The following is a 17,014-nucleotide window of genomic DNA, read 5'->3' on the forward strand; positions in this document are numbered from 1 at the left end:
AATTATGGGATATTTGTATTTAGTTTACTTTAGACAGTTTCTTCAAATTCTTCTATTACTAGTCTTGCTATAACACTTGAGATGGAAACTTTCATAGCCCAACCATCAAATTGTTTATATATTTAATTTTTATATTTGAAAATATGTCGTAGTTTATCAGACTGTTTGGATGGAATTATCAAGTAATCAAATTTTCACTAATTATTAGTCAACCTATTGACTTGAAATTTTATATACTTTTCCCTTTTGATGACTATAAATTTTTAATGAAAAAAAATTCAATAATTCCGCGTGAATTAATTATATTAATTTTCATATGAAAAATAATGTTTTATTTCGCATTTTTATCATTCTATAATCGTATTTTTTATTTTTTATGAAATTGTTATATTATTTTTATTCTACAAATTTCATTAAATTTTTTTGTGAACAAAACCATTCATATGAACAGTTATCACTATGAGATTTCGAATATAGGATAGTTTCATAGTTCGTGAATGCGAACTACATCCTATTATTGGTATATCCAATCTCATTAGCGACGTGAATAAAAAGGTCAATTTTTCTTTATTCTCACTTTACAACTATAAACATCAATTCTTTTATAAAGGCCACTTGACATGGTACAAGACAACGTACAAGAAATTACATGCAATTTCTTCCGAGGTCAAAATATTGCGTAGATAAATTCTGTTTTGAAAAAGTGAGTTAAACAAATATCTGGCCTAAAATTTCATTCAATATTTTGTGACCGGTTTAAAATTTTTTAAAATAAAAAAATAAGTAAGTAAGTAACGAAGTGAAAAAGTGGTCAGTGGATCACTGTCTATATAAATACTGCTACCATGACTTTGGAGCCTGTTAGATTGGTTGATTGTTGAGCCAAAAGTAACTGGATTTCTCCCTAGAATAACAGCTTGCCAGCAATAAAAAAATGGCATCAATTCGATGATGTTGCAAGAGCGAAATCTTGAATGAATGAAACAATTAGCTGAACTTCATCTGCTCATGCTTTTGCATCATGTCAAACGGTCTTAAGAATGTATTTAAATATGAATGGTAAAAAAAATTGAAATAATATATTGTGCACATACAGATACAGAAATGTTGAAGTAAGTTTTTAAGATAGGAACTATTTCTAATTAGTTGAGAAAGCCGCTATTGAGTAAAATTAATGTAATACAATATTCAATTTCTCTTTACCTATTTCTTCACACAATACAACAATTTTTAGATTCTAACTTTTATCAGATTGTACGTATCCCCGACAAAGAAATTTAACTTCATTCAACAGCGGATTTTACAGATTATCGGAAAATTATACGAGCCATTTTCTTTCACCTTTTGTTCTGTATGTTCACATTATATTTTTTTACCTCCCTATATTGTAAACATTGCATTTTGACACTGTTTTGAACCACGTAAATAACAATTGAAAAAAGGTATCGATGGCCTTTAACAACGGCATGTCTACTTAACACACTAAGGTGGTAATAATTAATGTCACATAAAATGTTCATATTATTTGCTTCAAAAAATCTTACATTTGTTTAGTTTCAACTACAATGATACAAACTTGGACATATCTTTGAAAAAGGTGGACATCAGAATGTATATAGCTCAATGGAGACTTTTATTCGGCAATTTTTTTGTGAAAATACGGCAAAAGTTTTGAAACTGTAGTAGCAATCTCGATTTGGCATAATTTTTCCCATTTTTTGATAACGCTTGACGTTGTACATGAAATAACAATGCTTATGATGCTATAGAAACCGGTCAAAGCTGTATATAATTTGCAAAAAGTGTCGAATCAAATTATAGCGAATGGATCTTGTTACTTACATCCCTTTTCGTATAAATAATTATTTCAACATTATCAACCAATTGTAGCAAAAATTTTATTTTTTAATACATTTTAAATAAACTGTAATTCACAAAAAACAATTTTCTCATTTATTTTTTCAAATTAACAATAATAACATTTGAAAATGATTCTGGACATCTACGAGTATCAGCATAAACCATGACTTCCCGCGGCCCGACAGGAAACAATCAACAGATGTCGAATTGCACGAATTTGTAGGCCAATTAACAAGTCAATTGTTCGGAATTAATTTAACGAAATAATTTGATTTCAATAAATTGGGATTTGTGGTTACCATATGGCACAAATAGTTTTATCAAATTGAAGTCATATCTTATATGGAGCAACATCATGAATATTTTCAAACAAAAATCATTGACCTATGACGCCGCCAATGTATATATTGCAATAGCCAGTGCATTTTTCCGGATTCAACCGAGGAACTATGTGATAATACTATATGATGAAGTAAAAATAGTAGAAAGGCGAATCAACATAGTAATATTATAAATTGTGTGCGTCACTCTTCAACTATTTTTTTGACGAATTACAACCAATTATAAATAATTTTTATTTTATCACATTGTACATGTGATAAATCCATGGTAATAAATTCCTACTCCGCTCAAAAGTGGAATTCTCATCTTATTAATAGTTTTTCTATCACCTACTTTTTTTAACACCTATATGTTCATAATATACTCTCTCAACTTCATAAAGACCAATTACATCAAAATTTACATCAAAAAGTATATATTTTAAATATGGTTCTTAAAACTTGTAGCTCGATAATCGTATTATGAATTAAAAAGAGTTTATGTTCAATTTTTAGGAGCTAAACTTTTCCTCGGACAAAAGACAACAAACAATATTGCATATATTGATACAAATATCGATAATGAATTTTACATCAGTAACGGTTCATAACTAGTTGCTTAGCATAAAATAAAATTCAAAAAAATACGGAATTGATATCATATTCTCATCTCTAGTGTGCGAATGTGAAATGCGATAGTTAATTCATAAATTGTATTATTTCTTCATGCAATGACATTGTAGTTAATAAAAACCTTCACAACATTATTTGAATATCAAAGTTTAGTCCTTGAATGTTCTAAAATTTTTCAAATAAATTCGATGATTATCATGATATCTAATACAGTGTAAAATATGTAATGATTGATAGTAAAAAAGTGACAAAGTTGGTGAGGCATATATATATATATATATATATATATATATATATATATATATATATATTCATTATAATACATAATAAATTGTATGTATGTGTGTTATATATATTGTGATCCAAAAGATTTCCTGTGTCTCCTTTTCTTTCAATATATTAATCCCATTACTTTCCTATGTACATCTCTTTCTACTGTCCTCTATGGTATTGTAATTATACGAAGGGTATACCGTCCTACGTCTAGGTTTTAAGTAACTGGTTCAGGTATTCCCAAACCATTATATACCATTGGAGCTAAGAATTTTAATGACTGTTTCTTTCTAAGTTCACTTGAATACATTTTTCAATTGAATATATATTCCTACCTCAAAAATTCCCAGTGTATTGCCCAAGCTTTCAGAGTATTTCCCATTTTGACCGCTGTTGTAGAATCATACCTATACTTTTCTGCTATTTTATCTTGGGGCATGTCGGTTCTACTACATTATACGACGCCGATTTGACTAAATATTCTTTTAACTCTAGTTTAGTGCCTTTCAAATTTTTTCAAACCAGCCAAAAAATAGCCATTCGAAAGCAAAGTTTCGAAATTTTTGTTTGTATACCAAGCTTGCATGCCATACTTGTAAGACCAATCAACATATTGGGCAGTGGTTTGGAGAACTAGATCTAATCTAAATACCACAAGGAAAATCTCTTAAAGTACAAAGTCTGGCTTTCATATGTGCAACCGGGGCCAACAGGTGCATTAGAAGTGATTCTAAATCTCTCACCTCTCCACATAGTGCAGGAAGGCATGGCAGAGAAAACATCCCTGGAACTGGTATAGGAGTGTACGGGCCCAGAACCAAACACTCTGAAAGTCTAGGCAGCGCACCAAGCATTTTTCAAGCAGAAATTTATACAATAGAAAAATGTGTTCGGTTCAATCTAAGGAGGAACTATCGCAAACAAGAGATCATCATTCTGTCCGATAGTCTATTAGTCATTAAACCTCTAAGCTCCAATATCATAAACTTGTAAGGGATTGCCTAGAAAAATTGAGCCTAAAAAGAAAAATAAAATTACCCTACAATGGATTCCGAGACACACCGGAGTGAAGGGGAATGAACAAGCTGATAAGCTTGCTAAAGGGGCGGCAGTTTCAGCTACAGAGCATTGGAAAAAGCACCAAAAAAGAAGGTAGATAAGAGCAAAACCAATTATTGGGACAACCTACAAGGACTTTGGCAGGAAACCTAAGTAAAAACAATCTTCGAATACAAACAGGGATTCTATCAGGGCACTGTCGCGCCAACAAACACTCTAGCAGATCATGCGGCCTGAAGGTTTTATTGCACAGAGGACGAAACCTCCACCACATTCTCTCAAAGTGTGAAACACTAAGGAACTCCAGAGCACTACACCTGGGAGCGTATAAAATAAAAGACGAAGATCTCTGGCAATTAAAGCCTAATTTTCTCATTTATTCTACGTACTTAAGTTGGAATTTCTGGAACCTTTGGTGATATTCATACTGAATACACAGTTTACACTACCACTACACCAACACTCTGAAAACTGAAATCCAATGACCTGTTTAATACTTAATTTTCCCACCAATAAACCTTCTTCCGCGAAAATTAATTCCAGTAGAAAAACATCCTTTGCGGGAATCTTTATTCCTTGACTCCTTAGTACTACTTGTAGTCAGTAGTCTATGTACCTGCTGAATTGTTGAATGTTGGTGTCGAAATCCAAACGTGTGGTTCGGAATGATTTTATTTCTAGTTAGCATGAGGATTATTCTATTTAGGAGAAATTTTAGACAAAACTGGTAATAGAGTAATTGGTCTATACGACGTTAGATATTCAGCGGGCTTGCCAGGTTTAGGAATCAGTATGATTTGTGCTAGTTTCTATTGTGACCGAATGTGGTTCAGTCTTAGAATAGCACTGTTGGTAAACGAATCACTCCTACATATATATCTAGGTTTAAAATTGTATGTGGCATTTATGATAAATAAGAAATCGTCTGGCAATTTTTATATATTTTACCCTGAACCCTGAATTATTTTTATTTCACTTTCACTTGAAACAATTATATAAAAAATTAAAAATAGCATTGTGAAGTTCAATATAACAAATTCCAAGGATTTCTTAAATCCTGTCGACGTTTTAATTGCTCTTTTGGTTAATATGATACAGTGTACTCCATGCACGTATCAAATTAAATACAAGTTTCTCAAATTTTATCATATATCTTGATATGGAGTCTCTTTTGATAGACCAGCAGTTTTTGAAAATTGACGCTTCGACTATTGCGGTGTTAATTAAAATTTGACTTGACATTGAAAACTTGCATCATTATATCAATGTCTAGATCACCTACAATATGATTATTAAAATAAAAATCTACCTTGACTACCCTGGTTGTTTTATTTTTGAAAATAACTAGAAGTCACCAATTAAGTTATTTGTATTTGTATAGAAATTTATGAAATAGAACTATAATTTTTACTTAAATTGTTCAGATCTTTTTATCATTGACAGTTTTCTCTACGTGTCTGAACCGGTTCTCAAAATTCTTTCTTTTGTATTTGATTTCGTTTCTGTAAATTTTGAATTTTGGTCTATGTGGATATCTCCTTATATTTCAAGAATCGTTATTCTTTCTCTCATATTAATTATTCTAATTTCTAGAAACTGAGATATCTCTCCTATATAAACAGGTCACAATCAGTACAAGGTACATGATATGTGATCCTTTTACTGTTTTTAGGTGTTTAGATTTGAAATTAGACAAATATTTTGATATTATATCTGTTATGGCCTATGCTAAATATTATATGCATTGAAATGATTTGATAGTTGTTGGGAATGTTCTGGTGCTTAAGGTAAGATGTTTAGTTTTATTTCGTTCCTTAATTGATTATATTATTGATTCATCTTTTCCTGAAATATTTCTCATTTTATTTATATAATTCATTCCTTCAAATACATTTTTTGCTTTTTGAATAGCTAAACATCTAAATTCAAGATCTAATAGTTTCATAGCTTTATCAGCCAAAACTCCTAGATATATTTTTTTGAAAGAGGATAACATGAATTGAATATTGAATATCTTGAAGACCAGTACTCCCTACTCTTAAAAATCAATCTCCCTAAAGTCCTAATCAATAACTCATAAAATCCCCAAAATTAGTAGGGATTCCCCCTAAAAAACTTTTATTATATATCAAATGAATAATTAGATATTTTTGAATAGATAATACATTTTAAATAATAAAATATCATTCAACAAATGATAAATTTTAAACAATCAATAAATAATTTCATTCAACAGCATCACTTTCTTGGATTCATAAATTCCCATATTACACATTTATTTTGCTTTATTTAAAATAAAAAAATTTATGAAGTTATAAAATTCCCTAAAAATATCCCATCTCACATTTGCGCCTAAATTTGGGGGAAAATCCCTAAGCTGGAAACCCTGAAAGCCAAGTTGGTTTTATATATCTTTTAGTTTTTGTTATTATTGATTATGATATATTATTTTGTTCAATTTAGATTGAAAATTGAACTTTTTCAAAGAGGAGAATAATTGCAATTGCATTTTTTGATACAATATTGATAATAATTAACATAACAGCACAAGAATGGAATATTTATGTTAAGTTTCCCCAATACCTTCCATTACTAACTGTGCTGTAACATATGATATGGATGCCCATTGGAAACAACAATCAACTAATTCAACAATGAATAATTTCATTGGTGGCTGCTACTTTTTTGAGATAGAACGACTAAAGATAAAAAAATATTTTGTTTCTCATGTTTTTTATCCACACTAAACATATGTGATGCGATTTGATAAAGAGCAATTGATATTAAAATGAAAATATTAGTGGTTAGTCTACTATCTCTTTTATAGGTTTTCCAATTCAATATGCAAATCACTGCATAGTATTCTATTGATTTAAAAAATGATATATGAATGGTATGAAAATGAAACAACTCCAGTAATAATATCAATCACAAAAACACCTAAAAAAATAGAAAGTAGAAAATAGTTTTTAATACTGTATTATTATTATATCAAGCATGTAAATACAGAAATATTAAATCGATTATTCTTCATGGACTGGAGACTGTACGACAAGGCGAATCCTTTCTCGAAAATAATGGAAACTGTATGGATATATCGAAATATGAGAATTTTTAGATTTTTAGAAAGACCATTAAAAAATATGCCCTAACAACAATCAAAACCTAAATTTTTGAAGAAATTTACAAACTGTTGGAATAAACTTCAAAAATTGACGACATGGCACGTTTCAATTTGGTCTTAATAAAATTAGTAAAAAAATAGTAAAACCGCAATTACAAAAAATAAAGTTGGACCCTGCACGGGCGAGTCATGCTTGTTCTGATTATCAAAATGGCGAATATACTCGCGAGAAGAAATAAATTTGGCATCATGAAACATATAATGAAATTTTTGAAATTACCAAATCCGTTATTATATAGATACACACTACTCTTTTAAAAAATCAGCTGCGATCATTACCCTATGTAACACCAACTGAAAGGTTGGCACAACATCAGAAGAGGTCTGAAGCAAGAACATGTTCTTTCTGTTCAGCTTGACCTTGGAAAAGTCCGGGAGAAATCCTTCTTAACCGATTAAGACAAAAGGTAGCCCACGCAGACAATGTTGACCTTAATAATAAAGCTTAAATAAGACTTCCGGTCAATCAATGAAGAAAAAGGAGTACGGCAGCGTTTGAGGCAGATAATTATACCTACGAGCGTGTTAACAACTTCAAATACCTTGACGCTATCATAACTGAAAACTGAGTTTGCACTAGAGATACAGAAAAGATTGATAGTTTGAAACAAGACGTATTACAGTACCTACAAGATGCTGACGTCCTGCCTACAGCAGGCGCACAAAAGAGAGGATATACCGTACAGTACTAAGGCCACTTGTCATGTATGCTTCTGAAACCTGGGCAATGACTACTAGAAACGAACTGAGACTCAACTCGTAGCAGAGGAAAGTACTTCGGCGCCTCTATGATCCAATCCAGGACCAAAGAACCTATTTCTACGAAAAGGGATTTAAGCGACTGAAATTCGAAGCCCTACTAAAATCACCCTAACCCACCCACCAATAAAGGTTATGTCATAGAAACTAGTCGCGGGAATTGATAAACGCCATGTTCAATATTGGTAGATTTGATCAAAGTCCAATTGTCCGTTGAAAGATCAGATGCTAATATGTAGTTTTTTATTGTGGGTTATGCAATTCAGTATTTCTACTTTGGCTTGTCTATGTTCCAATTTCCTACAGAGTAAGCATCAAATTAACATTTACTCGAAAAGCATTGTCAGTAAATAATATGTTGTTACTGGTTTTCCATTTTTTATAGATGTTATTGTCTCGGTGGAAAAAATGAAGGATTTAGTCTTACAAAATCTGACTCAGGAAGGAAAAATATTAAAATCAATAATTGAACTGATGAATTAAATTTTGCAAATACAAAACAAATAACACTCATACCTATGATTTACTCTGGTTCTGTTTCTAACGACACATATTGGAAAACGACAAAAGTATTGTTAACGTGTTAAAGGAACCTTACTTGAGAGACCGTTACAAATCGAGTATGGGACCACTTCACTTCAACAACTATGTTAAAGGGGTCTTTAATCTAAAAGAACCTTTTTTTAAAGTGCCTGTTAGGGTAGGATTATAAAACCGGCCGTAATCTCATTTCTTAATCATAATGATAAAATACGTCAAAGCGAAAAGAAAAATGCATAACTGCAAAATCGACTAACATAGCAATAAAATTGTAAGCATTGTAGTCAAGAATTACATAACAAATAATATATAGTCAAACACAATATAATTAAGTAAATAAATGATATGGCAGTTTAAAAAAATGCTGATACAAGCTTTCTTTGTTTCCAGTAAAAAATAGTAAAACCGATTTTTTATCGTAACGCACATGCAGCTGACTGTATTGTGTGATATAAGAATAAAAATTCGTCAACAGACGCCTATGCTTGGCAAAAAATCAATCAACAATTCGCCAGAAGGAATATGAAATTAGCAAATTCACTTTGTTAACAAAATGAAAGCTACTACCCAATTAATTGTTAATACATTTTCCCAACAGGTGTTGCTCACCATAATTGGCACAAATTTATTGATTCGTAACTTCCGAAATTAAATATGTTGCAGGACCGAACGTAGATATACAAATTTCATAATTTTATTTCAAGTTGAATTGTTCTGAAAATTAAAGTACCTCTTACTATCGATCTCTGAAATCCATAACTTAGTTGTCGAAATGTGCGTCTAATAGTGTAATTGTGCATGTTGGTGTAGTGGTGGATCTAGTCCACAAAACAACTTATGTATATTAGTAAATTCTACGTGAATGTTCCCATATTTAAAAATCAGTATTTTTTCTAAAAACATTGCTTAATGTTATTGCATAACTTTACTCGACAAGAACAAAATAATATAAAGCATAGTAACCATATTCTGGAATAATTTCTTGAACACACTTGAACATAGTGTACAGCTCATTGTTGGTTAGTAGTAAAAAATAAAATTAATAATAGGCTATTGTCTGATATCTTCAAGCTACTTCTCGTCTTTTTGTTTTTACTTTTTGTCATCAATGTATTCCATCCATTTCGTCTTCCTATGATTCTTTATGTTTTTTGTTCTGGTAATGCTTCTTCTCAGCTTAGTACTTTTCATGACTTTTACCTGTTTCGCTATTATTTCTTATTAGAATCATTTCTAGAAAATAAGTACTGTATAGTATACAAATGTGGTGCGTTTTGATACTGGAATTTATTAGATCTGTTACGTGTTATCTATGCTTAATCTATTTTTATGTATATTTGTTTTCTGCTTTTCTACGGTGATGTTATTGATAATTTTGGTTTGTCAAGATTAATCTTCAGTATGAATCATTATCAATCTTCCTTCATGAAGAGTGAAAAGACCAAAATTATCATTTAGTTCGAGGAATCTGGTTGTATCTGGTTCTGCATCAACGATCCAGAGGAAGAACTCGCATTAGTAGGTATCTTTAGTTCTTTAATATGAACTATTTTTTTGTTTATAGTTTATTCTTCGGGTTAGAATAATTCCATGCATCTTTAAACTCTATTTCCATCCAATATTTTGTCATACTGTGAGGTACTGAAAATATTTTCTTTTATTTTTTGAGAAAGAAACTTTTTTGAATTTCAATGATAACGCTGTGAATTTCGAAAAATATTTTCAGTTGAATTGATAATAAATCGAAATCAACTGTCAAGTCAAAATGGGACAGTTGTTTTAGTGATAGTGCTAGTTTCCATATTATTTGAAGAACATAATGTAACTCGGTGGCGCCCAATGCCGGATTGTGCTGAAGCTTCATTTGAACGTGAATTAGTTTTCGAATGAAACAGCAGAGTTCTGTAAATTGAATTTGTTTATGGTTTCGAATTTTAAAATTAAATTTTTTTCACAACAAACTACAACGAAATGAAAGCTGTAAAAATTTTGTCACCAATAAATAATATTAATATTAATAATAAATAAAGAAAAACACGTAAAAATTTGCCATTAATTTGAAATCGAAGGCGCGAATAACGCGAATGGAATATTTATTTTTGAGTTTTTGAAAACGCTTTAATGTTATAATATGAGTATAACCAATGAATCCGAGAATTACCACTTGAGATATATAAAAATTTAAATCCGGTTCTGCTTACAAATAACGGAAACTGTACTACCGATTTACACAAGGTGGTTTAGTTCCACATTATTTACTAGATCTTGATATACGATTTATTATCAACTTGTCAAGGCCGTAGTCTTATAGTATTATTAACTAGCGTTAAAAAATATTTACATTTAATTTGTGAGATTCGGAAATATTTCCGGTAATGTCAATGAACTTTTTTATTCAGAGCAGTTAGTTATAAATTTAAGAGGAATTCATTGTTTTATTGAAAAAAATTACTATCTATCAAATGAATTTTTACATAAGATTGACACATTTATCGGTTTATCTGGTCAAACAATTCATAAATTAATCAGTGATTCGAAAAATATTCAATATTCGAATTACAAATCTACAAAAATTTAAGTATAAATATGTATGTGGAATGTTTTATGTAATGGAACTTATTGCTTCCAATTATACTTCTCTGGAACTTCCCAACTATTTTGTATAATAAAGAAAAAAATTTATTACTATTTTAGATAAATTAATATTCATTCGCATTATAATAATTATATATGTTTGTATTAAACTTTGGCAATAGAGAGAGAGAGAAATGCGTTATTGTAAAAAAATTTTTACAATTTTAGATAAAAGCTTGTAAAAACTGAAAAATAAACATAAAAGTAACTAAATAAAGATAAAACAATTGAAATAAAATCTCAATATACAGAATAAAGCCACAATAAGTGACTAATTTATAGATAACAGTCATAGGTAATAATTAGTAAATTATTGCGGAATGCAGGAAAAGATGATATCCATTCAATTTCAATTGGCAATTGATTGTGAATTTTTTGCATTGTAAAATATTGAGCCCTGAACTAATTCTGAACGTAGAGTAGGTAGGTAAACGTCGTGCTCCGCGTTCCTAAGTGGATTGCCGTGCAACGATCTTTCTGAAATTGGAGAAGCATGCTTATTAATTAGGTAAATGGATTCAAAAATTAATAAAGAAGGAAGAGTGAGAATTTTTAATCTTTTAAAGAAGTCCTTGCAATGAGCTCGTCTGTTAAGTCCGAGTAAATATCTAACAGCTCTCTTTTGTAGTTTGATGATTCGCTCAAATTGAGACGCACCACACGTACCCCAGAAGGGAAGTGTATAGGAGGTGGATAAGTTCAGTTCTTTGGAAACTGACTTCAGCGCAAAACAGTAGAAACTTAATTTTTAGAAAAGGCGTCAATATGTAACTCCCATTTCAACGAATTGTCCACAACAAGCCCTAAAAATTTTACAGATTCATCGACGTCAATGATGGTGTAATTCAATTAAAAAAGCTGCAATGTATTTTTATATGATAAAACGTTGGTTTAGAAACGTTGAGATGGAGAAGGTTACAATCGCACCATGATTTAAAGGTGATTATTGCAGTGTATATGGGATGTAAAAAGTAACTTTTTGATAAAAAAAAAGTTTATTTGTAGAAGATAAAAATTTAAAACGAAAAACTTGTTTTTTTGTATTTTTTACATAAATTTTGAGGTTATGTGAAAAAATATCTTATTATCTACAACTTTGGTATGCGGTTTTTTTCCATAGGACTTGTAGTTTTGCAAGAAATCGAAATAAACCGTTTTTAACCCTTAAAAACTCACCCACTTTCCCTTCCCGATCTCAGATTCCCCGTATATTATTTTTCCTTCAATTTTTATCATATCATAATGATATAAAAACAACTACGTAATTTTATTTTTCTTAACGAAAAATTCGTTTTTTAAAAAATATATTTATTAAAGCAATTACAAGTTTATTGTTATAGATCTGAACAGAGAATGAATTATATAAAATGAATTTACTAGAAAGTAAGATTTATCTACATATGTTCCTAAGTAAGAATTTCTGAGAATGTATAATGTTTCTGCTGCGCTTTTAAGTTTTCTTGATAAGCCGCGTATGTAACTACGTTTGATGTGGTTCTTATATTAGTGGATGATTAATATACATTCTTTAAACTATATCAATGATATCGAGAAATTGGAATTATGTTGGACTTGCGAGAGTCACAAAAGTTTCAGTTTCAGCTTGCATTGTTTTTGTGGAATATCTTTTATGGTTTTCTATTCAAGTATATAAAGTATGATAATATGTTTTCATTTACAGCTAGCTTGGGAACAATCACAAATCCAGTTGGTTCCATGCTATCTGGGTTTTTAGCTGAGTTTATGGGAAGAAGACGAGCAATCCAAATAACTGCTCTTCCATTAGTATTAGGGTGGATGTGTTTCGGATTAGCTCAGAATATATATTGGTTATACGCAGGACGACTCATAACTGGTATAGCGGCAGGTAATTTAACCGTTCCGATTTAAACCAAACATTCTAAAGTAACGATGTAATTCATTTTCAAGTATTGATCAAACTAAAAATTCAGGATGAGCTCAATATGTTAACAGAAAACTGTTTTAGATAAGTTTATGAACAATGAGGTGTAGCTTTATCTTACTTAATCCATATCAATGTCTGCGGAATCAATGCGGAATCTTCTCACGTTATATAAATAGATTATTTCTGCCAGAAAATTTCCCTGCCAAGGGAAGGAGAGCAAGTACCGCAGAATTGAAGAGCCAATTGCGGTGCAGTTATCGAAAATGGCATCGCAAGTATACATTGTAGACGAAGCTTCATGGAGGGTTTTTATTTAAGCCAAGACTTGAAAAATGTCCTATTCCGACAAAAGTTATTTTCATTAATAATCACTATGTCTAATATTTTCAATTTCTTTTTCATCATTACCCCCTTACATCGGAATAACTTTAGATTAATTTGGTTTCATGTAAACAACTTTTACGTAGAAGCAATTTTACTGAAAAAATTTTGTTCTGTTGATATTTTAGGTTCAATATTTTAAATACAATTATCATGCTACGGTACTTAAAGTTAAGTTTCCTAAAACTAGAAGTCGCAAATCCCTTAGGTACGCATTGGATCAAAAGGTCAAGCGGGGTAGCGATCTAGATTCACGTCCTTTACGCACTAGCTCAGCTAATCTGCTCTTGTTAATGGAATAATATTGAAGATTCAATTAATTGATATGATTCAATCATGTCGGAATAAACGTAAAATTTAAACCATTACGCATTATTTTAACGCAAGTTATGCGAGGCTGCTGTAGCCATCAGCCATCAGCCGCAATCACAAGAAAAGTCAGCTACATACAAGATATATGGATTAACAATCAACTTAAAGATCACTTCTTCTTCCAAAAATGTATTGTTCCTGTATATCATTAAATTGAGCACAAAAGTCATCCTTTCTATGGGCTTCCTACTCCATGGTAATACCCAGAATATTCACCATAACAACCCTCTGGATTACTACAATATATGAAGTTGCAAGTGTTCCTATAATACCAGTCCGAAGACCATTAGCCAAAAAATCTAAGACTTTTACACCGGATAAACTGTCTAAATTTCTTAAGGAAGTAATAGATCAACCATTCCTTCTGAACATATTGAATCGTCAAAAACAAAATATTCCATCAGTATTTCACACAGATTGCATTAATCATGGGTTTAATGGTAGCCTGCGGATCATTCTATAAAAATTTAGAATATAGATTACATTGGAGCTCTTATAGTCCATATACTTGTCACTAAAACAAAAATATCTAGATCGTTTACTGTACCAGGTGAATTTCATTTGTAGAAAATAACTTTTACTATGAGTATCTCATGTCACATCGGGCTACTTTATTTTCAAATTATGGTAAATGCATCATACAAAAGTTTGACAGAGATAAATTGGCAGCTATCAACAAACAAATTGATGTTTCTTAAACTGAAACTTTACATGGTTCGATCATGTTTTTGATCATCGGCCAAAGTTTTTGTAAGGGGACATCACAGCTGCCAAGAAAGAAATATCGTGGAAATCGCCACAGTTACCGAAGGTTGTCTCAACTAAATAACAAATTAAAATGATCTACAAGAAAGTTTACGTTAAAGATTTTTGATATCTCTGATAAATAAATTTTCTACATCCGATATCTTTTGAACGGTCAATTGGGCAAAAATTTTGCATAGGGCAGAAACATTAGTAAATTTTATAAGCTTTCGAATGGAATTAGCGAAAATATGAAATAATTTTGCCATTTTGGATAGAATTTAAGTTTATTGGCCAATTATGAGGAAATTCCTGATTTGGTCAAAAAAAATTCTAAGCACAGAATAGGTCAAAAGCCTATATTGACTAAACTATTCTCCTAAAATTACATTTTTATACTCACGAGGTTTTGACGATATGTACGTGTATATTGTGTTTTGTTTTGACAGTTGTATTATAAGTAAGTGGTAATGGCTATTACTTACTAATTGAATAATATACGAGTACTAGAAATTTACTTGATTCGACTATAAAAATGATCAGAAAACCTTTTTTACAAATTGCAATCATTCATTTCCAACCTTTGAAGGATTTTTCATGAAAATATGAAAACAAAGACTTCCAATTATAAAGAAACATATCTCTTCATGTTGATTTTCACAAAAAAAAACATGAAAAATACAATTGGGTATTTCTACAGGCTTCTAGAAATTAACGAAAGTTGGTCCTTAAAAATGTTATTGAAATCAAACAATAAAAAAGCATTATTAATGTTACGTGACTGTTGATAACGAAACTAATTCAAAGATACTGATTATATTTTTTTCTATTTTAGGAATGTCACCTGCGTGTTATACATACGTTGGAGAGATATCAACATCTGAAAATCGAGGATTTATGCAAACTCTCGGTCCAATATGCGCCTCGTTCGGTATTCTCTTAACGTACGTGCTAGGATACTTTTATAACTGGTCTACGGTAGCTTATATCAATATAAGTATGGCAATTTTTTCAGCAATAGTTATCCAATTGGTACCCGAAAGTCCGTCTTATCTATTGAAAAATCATCAGCAGGCGAAAGCATTTAAAACGTTACTTTGGCTTCGAGGAAACAATGCGTTAGCTCAACAAGAAATCGATAGATTCAACGAAAACCAAAAAGAGAGCAACAGCAATCTAATGAGTTTCAGAGAAATGTATTTCGGTCCGCAAACAGTCAAACCTTTTCTTATTTTGGTCGGATTATTCTTCTTGCAGGAATTTTCCGGAATTTATACTCTTCTATTTTATGCGGTGAACTTTTTCGAGGAGACCGATTTAAGTATCAATGAATACATAGCTTCAATTATTGTGGGAGCTATACGATTTTCTATGTCTGTAGTGATAGCTTTCTTAATTAATATATATGGAAGAAAAATACTATGCACCATGTCTAGCATAGGCATGGCAACAACTATGTCGATAGTTGCTGTTTATATTAAGTACTACGAATTTTATCCAGACGAAAAGAAAATCCTAAGTTATTTGCCCCTGATTGGGGTTATGGCTAACGTTGCATTCAGTATGGTAGGTATGCTACCAGTACCTTGGGTTATGGTAGGAGAAATGTTTCCTCTGAGAGTAAGACCGATAATGTCGGGAGTTGTAGTTAGTATAGCACAAATATTAATTTTCATTTGTGTCAAAATATATATTAATATGAATTCAGCATTGAACTTCAGTGGTACTTTGATGGTATTCGTAGCAGCGTCAGTAATATCAGCATTTTATTCTAAATTCATTTTAATAGAAACTAAAAACAAGACTTTGGAGGAGATAGAAGCTTTCTTCAGAGGAAATAAAAAAAATGTAGATGTTAATACTGAGACCGGTGTCGATAATAAAGCATTCGATATGTTTTCCGAAAATTTGGATGAAAACCGAGTGAATACGATACGTGTAATAGTCGAAACTTAGTGGAATTAATTGTGTTAAAAAAATATTGTTTCTATTTTTACAAGCAGTATTGTGATACAAAATAGGTTTTAAGGTTTAGATAAAACTTTTATATTACGGTTCTCATAGAATCATTTATTTATTTTGTTATTTTTAATAAAAGATGTTACTATCAATTTGTTGTTTTATTTTAATTTGGAAAAGTAAAACGTTACATTCATTTTGTATACAATGATATTCAGGATTGCCTAGATAATATTACTAATCTAATTAGAGTCACGTCTTATTTATTGATTGAGGATGAAGAAATCCAGCTGAATTATAGGGCGGTTTGATGAAAGGGTAACTTTTCAGAAGTCAACTACAGTTACGGTATGGTGATTGTGTCAGTTTCCACCATTTTCTACACAAATT

The 17,014-nt window shown here is 30.8% G+C and overlaps 1 protein-coding gene across 5 annotated transcripts in view; it reads left to right on the plus strand.

Moving 5' to 3' along the window:
- LOC130442998 (facilitated trehalose transporter Tret1-like) overlaps positions 1-16,776 on the plus strand; it is a 62,491-nt gene extending 45,715 nt beyond the window's left edge. For all 5 annotated transcript variants that reach the window (XM_056777430.1, XM_056777435.1, XM_056777433.1 and 2 more), the window contains 2 exons: positions 12,944-13,129; positions 15,501-16,776. In XM_056777430.1, coding sequence (XP_056633408.1) covers positions 12,944-13,129; positions 15,501-16,621 — 1,307 coding nt within the window. In that variant the 3' untranslated portion in view covers positions 16,622-16,776. The remainder of the gene's footprint in view (positions 1-12,943; positions 13,130-15,500) is intronic.
- Positions 16,777-17,014: the final 238 nt, after the last annotated feature.

This window comes from Diorhabda sublineata, chromosome 4 (assembly GCF_026230105.1).
Source record: "Diorhabda sublineata isolate icDioSubl1.1 chromosome 4, icDioSubl1.1, whole genome shotgun sequence".
In the NCBI taxonomy this organism is placed as follows: domain Eukaryota; kingdom Metazoa; phylum Arthropoda; class Insecta; order Coleoptera; family Chrysomelidae; genus Diorhabda; species Diorhabda sublineata.